A 12,311-nucleotide genomic window follows, 5' to 3' on the forward strand; every position below is an offset into this window, starting at 1 on the left:
CCTGCAGATTTGGTCTGGCGAGTGTCCTTTAATTTTGGGATATGTCCACGCATTTTCATCTGGTCCAAAGGAAGCTCCAATCTGTGCTACCCAAGCACGGTGCCCAAGGAGAAATGAAGGATGCCAGGCCAATCAAGAGCCCTTCCCTGAAATTTTACAAATGGAGGTGCCAACCTCTCCCTCCACCCCAAAAGAGGAAAGGAGAGGAAAAAGGAAAATGCTTCCCTGAGGAAGGCTTGCTTGAACAATGCAAGACTGAAGAGATATCCATGTATGCCAATCATGTTCAATAGCAAGAATGAGGTCACCATGGAGAGAGGCAGAGTTAAGTGACAGAGTACTGGCATCAGGGTCTGAGTCCCTGGACACCTGAAGCCTGATCCATCTATATTCTCCTACCCAGTCACCTGAGACTATTCATCTCCTTTCATTCAACCACCACCAAGCATCCTAATTAAGAGAGCATGGGGGAAACGTTAATTAGGTCATGGCATATTAAAGTTCTTCAACCATTTTTCTTCACCTTTCCATACATTTATGTGTGAATGTACAAGAAGGGAGGGTAGGTGTGAACTGCGACCCCAAATGAGAGGTAACCATCAGTTTTGGATTCAAACCGCAATTCCTCTACTCATTGTTAGTGTGACTTCTGGAGGGTTACCTAATCTCTTTTAAGCAAAGTTTTGCAAAATGGAAAGCATGACACCCAAACCCCAGGCATTATTTACAGAAAATGCCTGTTGCAATGTGCTCAGTAGACAGGGACTCTTAATTCTTGCTGATGAAAAGAGAAGGCCTATGGTTAAGTTAATGAGATCTGGGATCTTAGGCACAGCAACTAAATTTTGTGCTTCCATTTTCCTATCTGTAAAAGTAATTTCTAATAAAAACAATGTCTTCTTGATCTACTTCCTGGGCTGGTTTACATTAATTCATATAAAATAGACATTCTCCGCATTCCTCATGGCAAGGAGTTCCTGCAGGTTACGTGGTCAACAAGTGATCAAACAAAAAAAGTCAGGGAACCAAAGTAGTGCAGAAAGTCTAAAAGTAATTTACATTTTCATTTACAAAACTTAAGAAAATTATGCTTAGTCATCAACTCAGCACTCCTAATTTTTAAAAAATATATATATTTATTTTTTCATGAGAGACAGAGAGAGAGAAAGAGAGAGAGAGAGGCAGAGACACAGGCAGAGGGAGAAGCAGGCTCCATGCAGGGAGCCAGATGCGGGACTCAATCCTGGGTCTCCAGGATCCCGCCCTGGGCTGAAGGCAGCGCTAAACAGCTGAGCCACCAGGGCTGCCCAGCACTCCTAACTTTTTGCTAAATGGTACAGTATCACTCTTGTTTAACATGAAGAGTTTTTTTAACCAGGTAAACAACTTACGTTCAATAAGGGACTCGTCACCCTTATCATTATTATTTACTTTATACTAATATCAGATGAAAAGTAACAGAAAGGTCTATCTTATTTATTTTTTATTTATTTATTTATTTATTTATTTATTTATTTATTTATTTATTTATTTATTTATTTATTGTCTATCTTATTTAAGGCTATAATGAACATGGATAAAAACTCCCCTGAAAATGGCTAAAATAAATACCACAGGAAAACAACGCTGGTTAAGATGTGGAGAAAGGAAGGGGAACCCTCTTAAACTGTTGGTGGGAATGCAAGCTGGTGTAGTCACTCTGGAAAACTGTATGAAGGTTCCTCAAAAAGTTAAAAATAGGGGCGCCTGGGTGGCTCAGTGGTCTGCCTTTGGCTCAGGGTGTGATCCTGGGATCAGGATCAAGTCCCACATCAGGCTCCTTGCATGGAGCCTGCTTCTCCCTCTGCCTATGTCTCTGCCTCTCTTTCTGGGTCTCTCATGAATAAATAAATAAAATCTTTAAAAAAACTTTTTAAAAAGTTAAAAATAGAACTGACCTATGATCCAACAATCCAATTCTAGGAATTTACCTAAAAGAAAAATACAGGGAACCCTGGGTGGCGCAGCGGTTGAGCGCCTGCCTTTGGCCCAGGGCGCGATCCTGGAGACCCGGGATCAAATCCCACGTCGGGCTCCCGGTGCATGGAGCCTGCTTCTCCCTCTGCCTGTGTCTCTGCCTCTCTCTCTCTCTCTCTCTCTCTCTCTCTCTCTGTGACTATCATAAATAAAAAAAATTAAAAAAAAAAGAAAAATACAGAGGGTACACATGAACCCTGAGGTATATAGCTGCATTATCAACAATAGCCAAATATGGAAAGAGCCCAAATGTCCACCAACTAATGAATGGATAAAAGGTGTGTGTGTGTGTGTGTGTAATGGAATATCACTCAGCTACCAAAAAAGAATGAAATCTGGCCACATTCAACAATACAGATGGAGCTAGAGTATGTCATGTTAAGTGAAATAAGTCAAAGAAAGACAAATATTGTATGACTTCCACTTAAATGTGGAATTTAACAAAACAGATGAACATAAAGGGGAAAAAGGCAAACCAAAAAATAGACTTTTTTCAACATTTTTAAGATTTATTTACTATTTGTTTGACACAGGAGACAGAGCATAAGCAGGGGAACAGCACAGGGAGGAGAATCAGACACCCTACTGATCAGGGAGACTGATGCAGGGCTGCACCCCAGAACCCTGAGATCATGACCTGAGCCAAAGGCAGATACCTAACCAACTTAGCCATCCAGGCACTGAAGAAACAGACTCACAGAGAACAAACTTGAGGGTTGCTGAAGGGGAGGTGGCTAAGAGGATGGGCTAGATGGGTGATTAAGGACAGCACTTGTGGTGTGGACTGGGTGTTGTACGTTAAGTGATGAATCACTGAATCCTAAACCTGAAAATAGTACTATACTGTATGTTAACAAACTGGAACTTAAAAACTTGGAAGGAAAAAAACAAAACTCCCCCTTGCAACTGATGTGGAAGACTGGATTTGGGCCAATGGATTTAAGTGTTGTGCAAGCCATCTGGGAATACTCAATAAAAGGTGGGAGAATGCCTGTTTCCTTTCAATGGTCCAGAATATAGATGTGCTATCTTGTGTTCCATCAGCCATTTGTGGCCATAGGGATGAATGTTAAATACATTTCTATTTCCTCTCATAATCTTTTTATGCATTGTTTAACTGTTTTTTTGTGATTTTTCCTGAGCTAACTTCAGGGTTTGCTAATTTTGGTTAACACTGTTTTGTAATGTGATCACAAACATTTTATAAGTTTAAGGGGCTAAAAAAACCCCAATTCCTGTTCTTGACCATCCATGCCTTGGCTTTGCAGATTCCTACAAGAGGCCCTTCCATATGTGAAGTTCCAGATATTTTTCAAAACAGGTTAGCCCACCCACAAAGATTAAGCGTGGTATACATACTTACTTACCAAAAATAGAACTCTCTAGTGTCTTTTTAATTGGTTTAACTGCTCAGTTTGCATTAAGTGCTTGGACTGTCCTTTGGAAGGTGTTTGCATCTCTTTCATTCCTTTATCTGCTTGTGCTTTCCTTCCTAAAAATAGTGCTTACCTATTATGATCTTCTCAGAACAACTATTTCTCTACCCCATTTCTACTTTTTACTTTTTTTTTTCCCCCTTAAAGCTGGTCCCATGCTGGGCTCCAATCCAGGACACTCAGGAAGATTGACAAGGAGTCAGGCACTGTGGCTCAGGTCGGGATTCAGGGGTCCCTGCAAGGAGCCTGCTTCTCCCTCTGCCTATGTCTCTGCCTACCTCTGTGTCATACATACATACATACATAAAAATCTTACCCAAAAAAGAGGCGCTTAACCAACTGCCTTTGGCTCAGGTCATGATCCTGGAGTCCCAGGATGGAGCCCCACGTGGGGAGTCTGTTTCTCCCTCACCCTCTCCTCCTCCCACTTGTACTTACTCTCTCAAATAAATAAAATCTTTTTAAAAAATGGTAATAATATGCCCAAGTTCTTGGGGCTCCTGGTTGGCTCAGTCAGAAGAACATGAGATTCTTGGGACACGGGGTGGCTGAGTCTCTGTCTTCAGCCCAGCATGTCATCCTGGAGTCCCAGGATGGGGTCCCCCATCAAGCTCTCGCCAGGGAGCCTCCTCTCTCAGCCTATCTCTCATGAATAAATAAATAAAATCTTTAAAAAGAAGAATAAGAACAGCAAAAACAACATCATCATGAGAATCTTGATCACGGGGTCATGAATTCAACCCCGTGTTGGGTATAAAGGTTACTTAAGGTTACTTAAAAATTTGGGGGGAAAATGCACAGGTTTCTTGTATCCCATATAATCTTAGAATGCTTTTGCGTCTCTGGGTATTTTAACATATATATCCACTTTCAGTTTGGGTTTCTCTTTTGTTTAAATACTGGCCCCCTCCTTTCCATGCAATATTCCTTTAACCTAGTTTGGTTTTTATTCTGGTATTTGCTACAATTTAAATCTATTTATATATATATATATATATATATATATATGCCTTTATCACCTCTTATTTAGTGTGATGCCTTCTTAAGTTATTAGCAGAAGTAAAGCCTATTTCCAGGATATATACTGTTTCTTGGATCTGCCAATTTGCCAATACAAACAAGCAGCACCTAAAAGCTCCCGAATGATATGTTTATTCAGTATTACTATTTTTTTTTAAAGATTTTTTTATTTATTCATGAGAGACAGAGAGAGAGAGAGGCAGAGATACAGGCAGAGGGAGAAGCGGGCTCCATGCAGGGAGTCCGACGTGGGACTCGATCACGGGGCCCCGGGATCACTCTCTGAGTCAAAGGCAGACGCTCAACCACTGAGCCACCCAGGCGTCCCAGATTACTATTTTTTTATTATTATTCAGTATTACTATTAAGAGTAAATGAACAGGTTGAGGACAGTTTCTTAGACCAGTGACTTCCGACTCAAACTTGTGATTTAAATGTTCCTTGAAAAGGAAATCAGAATCTCTTTTTACCCTGTGATCAGAATTATTCTGTATTTTGGTTAAATGGATTTAGTGATTTAAAGGGTGGAGGAGGGCTGTGTGGCACCAATTATATGTATTTTTTAAAATAACTTATCACTCCCCCAAAATTTTATTGTAATTGCCTGTGTTCCTCCTTCCTTCCCCAGTTTGCAGAAACCAGTCTTCTGATATATTCTTTAATATAAAAGCTATAAATGGCAGCATAAAAATTATATGGTTGGGTCCTTTACCTCATTAACATTTTAATCAACTGCAAGGGAAAAAAAAAAAAATCAAGGACCTGAAGCACCATACACCCAAAGCTGTGTCTGTTCCTGGCATTTCAAGGTCACTTCTTTACCCTGTGGGGAACCTCTCAAAATCTCAGAATTTGTCATCTTGAGTGACCAAAGGAGAAAACACCTGTGGATTCACATACAAGTCTTATTATCTCTTTATATCAATAAACAAAAGCGTGCCCTGTACTAGATGGTGGCTGTCTTTTCCAGTGTCTTCTAGATGGCTTTTAGAGGAGTCCCTGAGACAGAACTCTACACAACCTTTCAGAACTGTATTATCCCTTAATAAAGCAAAGGCTCAGTTAAATATTCACTTAACACATGCAAACTCCTCTCCATTCTCAATGAGTTTCAATGACACACAACTGAGTGTCCAGACCCCTAGAAGGAATCCATTTGCAAAACACTAGCTCACAATGAAAAGTGGGTCATACCCACTCTGACTTTGGAGACAGAGCTTGTTTCTAAGGCTCTCATGGGAACAAACTGGTTCTTCAGGCAAGGATTTTTGAGCAAAACTAACTTGTTCTCAATCTTTACTTCAATTTCTCTTTCCCCACAAAGGCATGTGTTGGCATCAGAGTGAAAGCAGAGGGAAAGAAGGCTGTGTTTTTTCTATCAACATCAAGAGGAGTTCCTTCTTAACAGGTACGAAGGCCTCATTAGAGGGCCCCCAGATAATCTTAGGAATGGTCAGTGTGTTGAGAAACTGACAAGAACACCCAGACAGAAATGGGTAGCCAATCATGCCTTAATCTTCAGATCATTGGGCGAATGTAGGTTCTGAAGAATTATAACCAAGAGCCACAAAAGAGTACCCTTCCTGCCTCCCACACACTCTTAATTACACAAGGACTTCTAGAAGTTAATTCATAACTGATGCAATTGATGTTCAGCAGATGTAGCTGGATGTGGCCATACAAACTGAGCCTTCCACCTCAGCCCAGGTATCCCACCTGCCACTTGGCTCCTCTACCCATCAGGCACAGTACAGTAGTACCAACTGACATTTGAGTTTCATCCCAAGGTTCTTTTCACTACTCATACGGCAGACCCTCAGCTAACACTGACTGTGTTTGCTGTAGAAAGATAAGCCCTGCAGACAAATTTTCTGCACGTCTACTTTCTTTCCTCTCCACAGAAAATTGAAATTTCTACTTCCTTGAGATTTCATCATTTTAACCACAGATCTCTCCTTAAGCCTCTAGCAATTCTCTCAAACACGTTTTAGAGACCCCTGAGTGTTCTCAACCTCCAAGGACAGAAAGGGGTTAATAACATTATACCACAACCTGGGTGGCAGAACTCAGACACAGCAGGTCTTTAAGCTCACCCAGGTGATACTGACAGCAGCCAGAGTCCAGGAGACACCAGCAGGGTAAGGCAATTAATCGACCGAGTCCTAATGGTAGTGGGAAGCCATAGACCATTTCATCCACGGGGACAAGTTCACCGAAATAGAACAGAAATAAAATAGAACCATGCACTAGCAGGGATGCTGGCAAGCAATGATTTAAGAGCAACCAAGAGCCACTCTAAAGGCATACAAAAGAAAGCAGACAACTCTGGCATAAGAATATGCCAGAATTAGTCACTGCAGAAACAGATTCTCAAACCTCTAATTATATGACTTAAATATCTGATGGTCTGACTCTTCAGAAAGACTACTTCACTATCATGCATAGGAATGTGATAGTTGCTGAGAAACTTGCTAACACCCAAAACCATTCATCCGCCCCTTCAATAGAACACAGGATCCATTTTTCACCATTTCAAAAAAAAAAAAAAAAAATCTTATTTTTTTTAAAAACAATTCACATATTCAAATACTCTTCAGAATGTCATTAGCAGTTTCCCATTCAATTTTTCCTCTAACGATTAGCAATGTTTCCTGGCTTTCAAGCTTTATCCTAGGAGACAAAAACACATCCCATGATTTTTTTTCTTTTCCTAAAACCCTGTCACCTGGACCAGACAAGAAGATTGTAAATGAATTTAGTCATGCCATCACTTAACTGTAAAAGAACTCTGCTATGTCCCAAAGTTACACCTAACCCAAAACGGATGGGGACTCAACAGAAACACAAGGTCTCAGTTACCAGGTGGTGGCTTTATTACTTAGAAAGAATTTGAGATAAACTTCTGTTGCTCACTGATTGCTCACCTATAAATAAATAAATCTGAGCAGCAGAGATATCTCTCTTGAAAGCATTAAGTAGCCAGTCTTCCTGCAGTCCCGGCTGAGGTATGCTGGATGCCCACCTCTCTTGGGGAGAGGTCTGGAGGAGAAGCAGGCTGATGGCGTGGTGGGGGCCCAGCCTCAGTGTCCACAACAAGCCCTGACTGGCTAGTCACCTTCAGCCACACCCCTCTCATCTTCACAAACCCTCCACCTGCCCCCAAGGGATTACTGCTGGGTGGATGTCACATGAGCTCATTGGTTCATTGTTCCATGGCCCCCACACACTGGAACCTGCCCAGTAATCTACACATGCCATCTGAAAGGGAGTGGGAAAGGTTTTATGTGCAAGAAAGAACAAGGAAAGCAGATGAAAGGCAGAGAAACACTGACCTGGATTGCCTGGCGGCCCTGCTGTGCGTCAGCCAGCAGCTGGATGGTAAGTGCCCGCGAGTCCTGCAGCGCCTCCTGGAGGTAGATGAAGCTGTGGCCCCCATGCCGGCCCATTGTGCACTCACGACAGATGGGCACTGAACAAGTGTCACAGTACAGGTGCAGCACCTGCGGACCAGAGAGGAGACAGGCATTATTAATCAGAGATTTGGGACTAGTGGGGGAGGGGGGCAGCCATGGGGGTGCTCTGTGGATTCCAGAGCCTCAGCCAACTGCTTCCAATTTAACAAACACACCCCTACAGAAATAGGGAGCACTTCAATGTGAGCACAGCATGCCCTCCTTCCCACCCCCTCTGCCCCAAAAATCAAAGAAAAAAATAACCAATTCCTCTATCCACTCCAGTTTCGTTCAGACCTATAACTGAGACACTCCAAAGGCAAAGAGGAAACAAAACAATTCTCCTGGCATAAGAGATTTTCCCTATATCTCCCATTAATTACCTAGAAAAGTTTTAAGGTTATATTTCCCTGGTCTGAGATTGGTGGCCCAAATGAAAGAATACACCAGAAAAATCTGTCTTGCCACCCGTGTCTGATTCTGTGAAAGGAGGTTAGGAGCCAGTATTAATCACCCTCACACCACAGCGTGCAGCCACCCTCCAATCAAGGAGATTAGTGCAAAGTGCAAACCATGGTTCTCCCAGGCACTCAAGCTACAGGCTTAAGCTTCTGGAAAGAAGGCAAAAAGCTAGTGGTAAGGTCAGCCAGCTTCTTGTCTTTCTTCTTCCTGCCAAGTCGTTCCAAGGAGTTGACCCTGAGAGGCAGCCCATGCTGACAGACCGCTTTATGTGATGTTCTGTATTTCCTGGGGCCCAGCATGCTGGGAGGCAGAAGGGTTGGCACAACCTCCACCTGCTGATAAATGAGAAGCTCTTAAGAGTGAAAGCTCCTTGGCACAGAAACTGTGCCAGTCTGGTTGCATCCCTCCAGAGCAGAGCACTTAGCACCACTCTCTGTAAATGTTTGCTGGACTGCTTTCAAGAGCAGGGCTTAAATTTGCTGCTGGTATACCTGGGTGTGAGCAAAAGCCAACCAACATGCAACAGGCAGAGAAGCGGTGTCCAAGGGGCAGTTTTCCTATACAGAATATGCTTAATCCCCAGAGGAAGACAAGAGGTCATGTCGTCTTAGGGCCACACAGCAAGCAAGGGCAGAAGTGGGGGGCCAACATAAGCCTTGTGGAGAGCTGGTTCCAAGATATGCCTGACACCAGCTCTTCACCAGAGCACTAAGCACCTTAACTCAGTAAGGTGAAATAAGTCCTGTATGGGAGACTTGAGGCAAGGTGATTCCATGTCGCACAGTAGAGGAGCTCACCCTGGCCCAGGAGCAGACAGTGTTACAGGACACAGAGATGGGGAAGGAGGGCTCCAATGTTTCCAACAGGAAGACCCACACAGAAAGGGCCCTGGGTAGAAGTGAGAATGTTGCATCTCTTCTCTTCAGGTTATTTTAAAGATTTATTTATTTGAAAGCATATGCTAGCTCAAATAAATGAGTGGGGAGAGAATCTCAAGCAGATTCCTCATTGAGCAGAGCCGCAACGAAGTGAGATCACAACGTGAGCCCAAACCAAGAGACAGACGTCCAACCAGCTGAGTGACCCAGGTGCTCCCCATTTACATTATCTTATTAACTAACCAACACATTGGAAGAGAGCGTGTCCACTAGAAAATAAACTCAGGGACACCTGGGTGGCTCAGGGGTTGGGTGCCTGCCTTCGGCCCAGGGCCTGATCCTGGAGTCACGGGATCGAGTCCCACATGGGGGTCCTTTCAGGGAGCCTGCTTCTCCCTCTGCCTGTGTCTCTGCCTCTCTCTCTCTCTGGGTCTCTCATTAATAAATAAATAAAATCTTAAAAAAAAAAAAAGAAGAAAAAAGAAGAAACTCAGAGCTCAGTCAGGGAAGCAGGCCTACTCCACTCAGGGTTCAGGGCATTCAAAGTGATCCTGCATGGGTTAGTCTAATTCTCTGGAACTTTTGGATTCACAAATAGGGGGAAGATTTAGGATATGATGTTCCTATTTCTAAGAAATGGTTCTGATATGGAAAAGTTTTATGGACCCTGTTTTATAGGAGGGAAATGGGACCAGGTTTGTGACTGGACTCGGACCCTTTGTCCAATGCAGTGCTTCCCCAGGAACCTTGGGAGACTGAAATTTGGGGATGGTAATTTGCCTTCAAGACCAATAGTGTTTGGGGGAGGGAGAGGATCTTAGGCAAGCTCCACACTCAGCCCAGATCCGGCCTGCTGCTGGGCTAGATCCCATGACCCTGAGATCATGACCTGAGCTGAAATCAAGAGTCGTATGCTTAACCAACTGAGCCACCCAGGGGCCCCATGACCAATAGCATTTTAAAATAGGTTCACCTTTTAGAGATGATCTAATCTTTCTAATCTGATAAAGCTAAAATTCTCAAGCTAACTTTCAATGCTAAACTGGAAAAGCTTAGGAGAAATTCTTAGTCTCTTTTCATAATGTGGTGCTAAAGCAACCCCTGCTCCCGTTTCAACAACTCAACCTCATGTTTCCATCTGTGCAAGCATAACCACTCTCACTTATACAGTGAGTGGGAAGAACCTGAGGCTGTTAGCCCCAGCTTGGCACCATCTGGCCACGAAGCCATCTATCCAATCACCTGACTGAGTTTGTCTCATATATGAAACACAAGGGTTCTGGCTAGGTGCCTCAGGAGACCACTTTCATCCATAAAATCCCAGGAACCCTATTCTCAGGAACCCAACACCAGAAACCAAAAGGCTTTAAAATAATCCTAGGCTAAGCAAGGAAGCCAGGCACCAATTGTGTAACTACAAGGGACAACGGTAATTTTTCCAGGTTTTAGGTTTTTATAATCCAGAGCCTGGATGATGTTGTACATAGGAGATACCTTGCAAATAGTTAAGTTTTAAAGCATTCTGCAGAGGAAGTAGCCAGAAAAGAAATCCTGGTCATAACAGGTAGCAACAGGGTACCCACAGCCCCTGGCACTGGGCCACTCTCAATACCTATCCCTGAGAGCCCAGATATCTCCAAAGTGGGCAGTGGGGTCCTCTGGATGCAATCCTGCCTGGCATCACTTCACAGAGGATTGATGCAGCTCTAAGTGCCTAGAACACTTACAACATTATCACACTGTAATTTTGGAGGTGCCAGTACTCTGCAGTTCCAGGAGGACAACAGGGTCATCACAGAGGTGCTAGGGGACACCCACATAGTTGATAATAAAAAGCTATGGGTGAGTAAAACAGCATAGTCCCAGTAGTGCTTATAATGAATAAACGATGAACTTTTTAAATAAAAAGGCCCTAAAACTGAAAATATGGCCAATTTTTATACACCGTCTAGCTAAAGCTGGCATAAACCTTTGGGAAGATTTCAAGTTCTACTTAGAAACTCCACATCATCTACGTGCAATTTCTAAGGTCAAAAACCCACAATTTTAGAGCCTGTGATAACACAGATAATAGGTAAGGGTGCACGTGGGTGCAATTCTCTCTGAAATAGCTGGAAGATTATTTGTTTATTTATTAAAGATTATTTATTCATGAGACACACACAGGCTTCCCGTGCGGGAACTCGATCCCAGAACTCCGGGATCCCAGAACTCCGGGATCCCAGAAGTCCAGGATCCCAGAACTCTGGGATCACATCCTGAGCCAAAGGCAGATGCTCATATGCTGAGCCACCCAGGCATCCTGGAAGATTTTTTTTTTTTTAATTTTGATTTATTTATGATAGTCACACACAGAGAGAGAGAGAGAGAGAGAGAGAGAGAGAGAGAGAGAGAGAGAGAGAGGCAGAGACATAGGCAGATGGAGAAGCAGGCTCCATGCACCGTGGGATTCTATCCCGGGTCTCCAGGATTGCACCCTGGGCCAAAGGCAGGCGCTAAACTGCTGCACCACCCAGGGATCCCTGGAAGATTATTTTATTTTATTTATTTTTTTTTTTTAAATTTATTTATTCATGATAGTCACACGGAGAGAGAGAGAGAGAGAGGCAGAGACACAGGCAGAGGGAGAAGCAGGCTCCAAGCACCGGGAGCCCGACGTGGGATTCGATCCCGAGTCTCCAGGATCACGCCCTGGGCCAAAGGCAGGCGCCAAACCGCTGCGCCACCCAGGGATCCCTGGAAGATTATTTTAAATGAAAAAACTGGAACCCACGTCCTCCAAAGGGCTAGAAATGTGGCAGAGGCCATGAACTGCAGCTCCGGAAAGCTGGGGAAGGAGTGGTCCTCTGGCGGCAGGAATTCCAGGGCCTGGAGCTGCCTGTTTGGGGCTTCCCAGGCAGATGCACAACACGCCCCCCTCCATCCCCCCCTCCTCCTTTGCTTGGCGACAATCTGGCTGCCCCAGCTGAAAGGAGCAGGCTGACCTCTGACCTTCCAAGTGACCACCCTCTTCCCTGCCCCCAGCTTTCAGAAAGCCCCACCCACTG

At 43.8% G+C, this 12,311-nt stretch overlaps 1 protein-coding gene across 1 annotated transcript in view; it reads right to left on the bottom strand.

Moving 5' to 3' along the window:
* TRIM71 (tripartite motif containing 71) overlaps window positions 1-12,311 on the bottom strand; it is a 71,909-nt gene that overhangs the window by 15,375 nt on the left and 44,223 nt on the right. Inside the window, exon 2 of the mRNA XM_038570331.1 lies at window positions 7,805-7,972. Coding sequence (XP_038426259.1) covers window positions 7,805-7,972 — 168 coding nt within the window. The remainder of the gene's footprint in view (window positions 1-7,804; window positions 7,973-12,311) is intronic.

The sequence above is a fragment of the Canis lupus genome, chromosome 23 (genome assembly GCF_011100685.1).
Source record: "Canis lupus familiaris isolate Mischka breed German Shepherd chromosome 23, alternate assembly UU_Cfam_GSD_1.0, whole genome shotgun sequence".
NCBI lineage: Eukaryota > Metazoa > Chordata > Mammalia > Carnivora > Canidae > Canis > Canis lupus.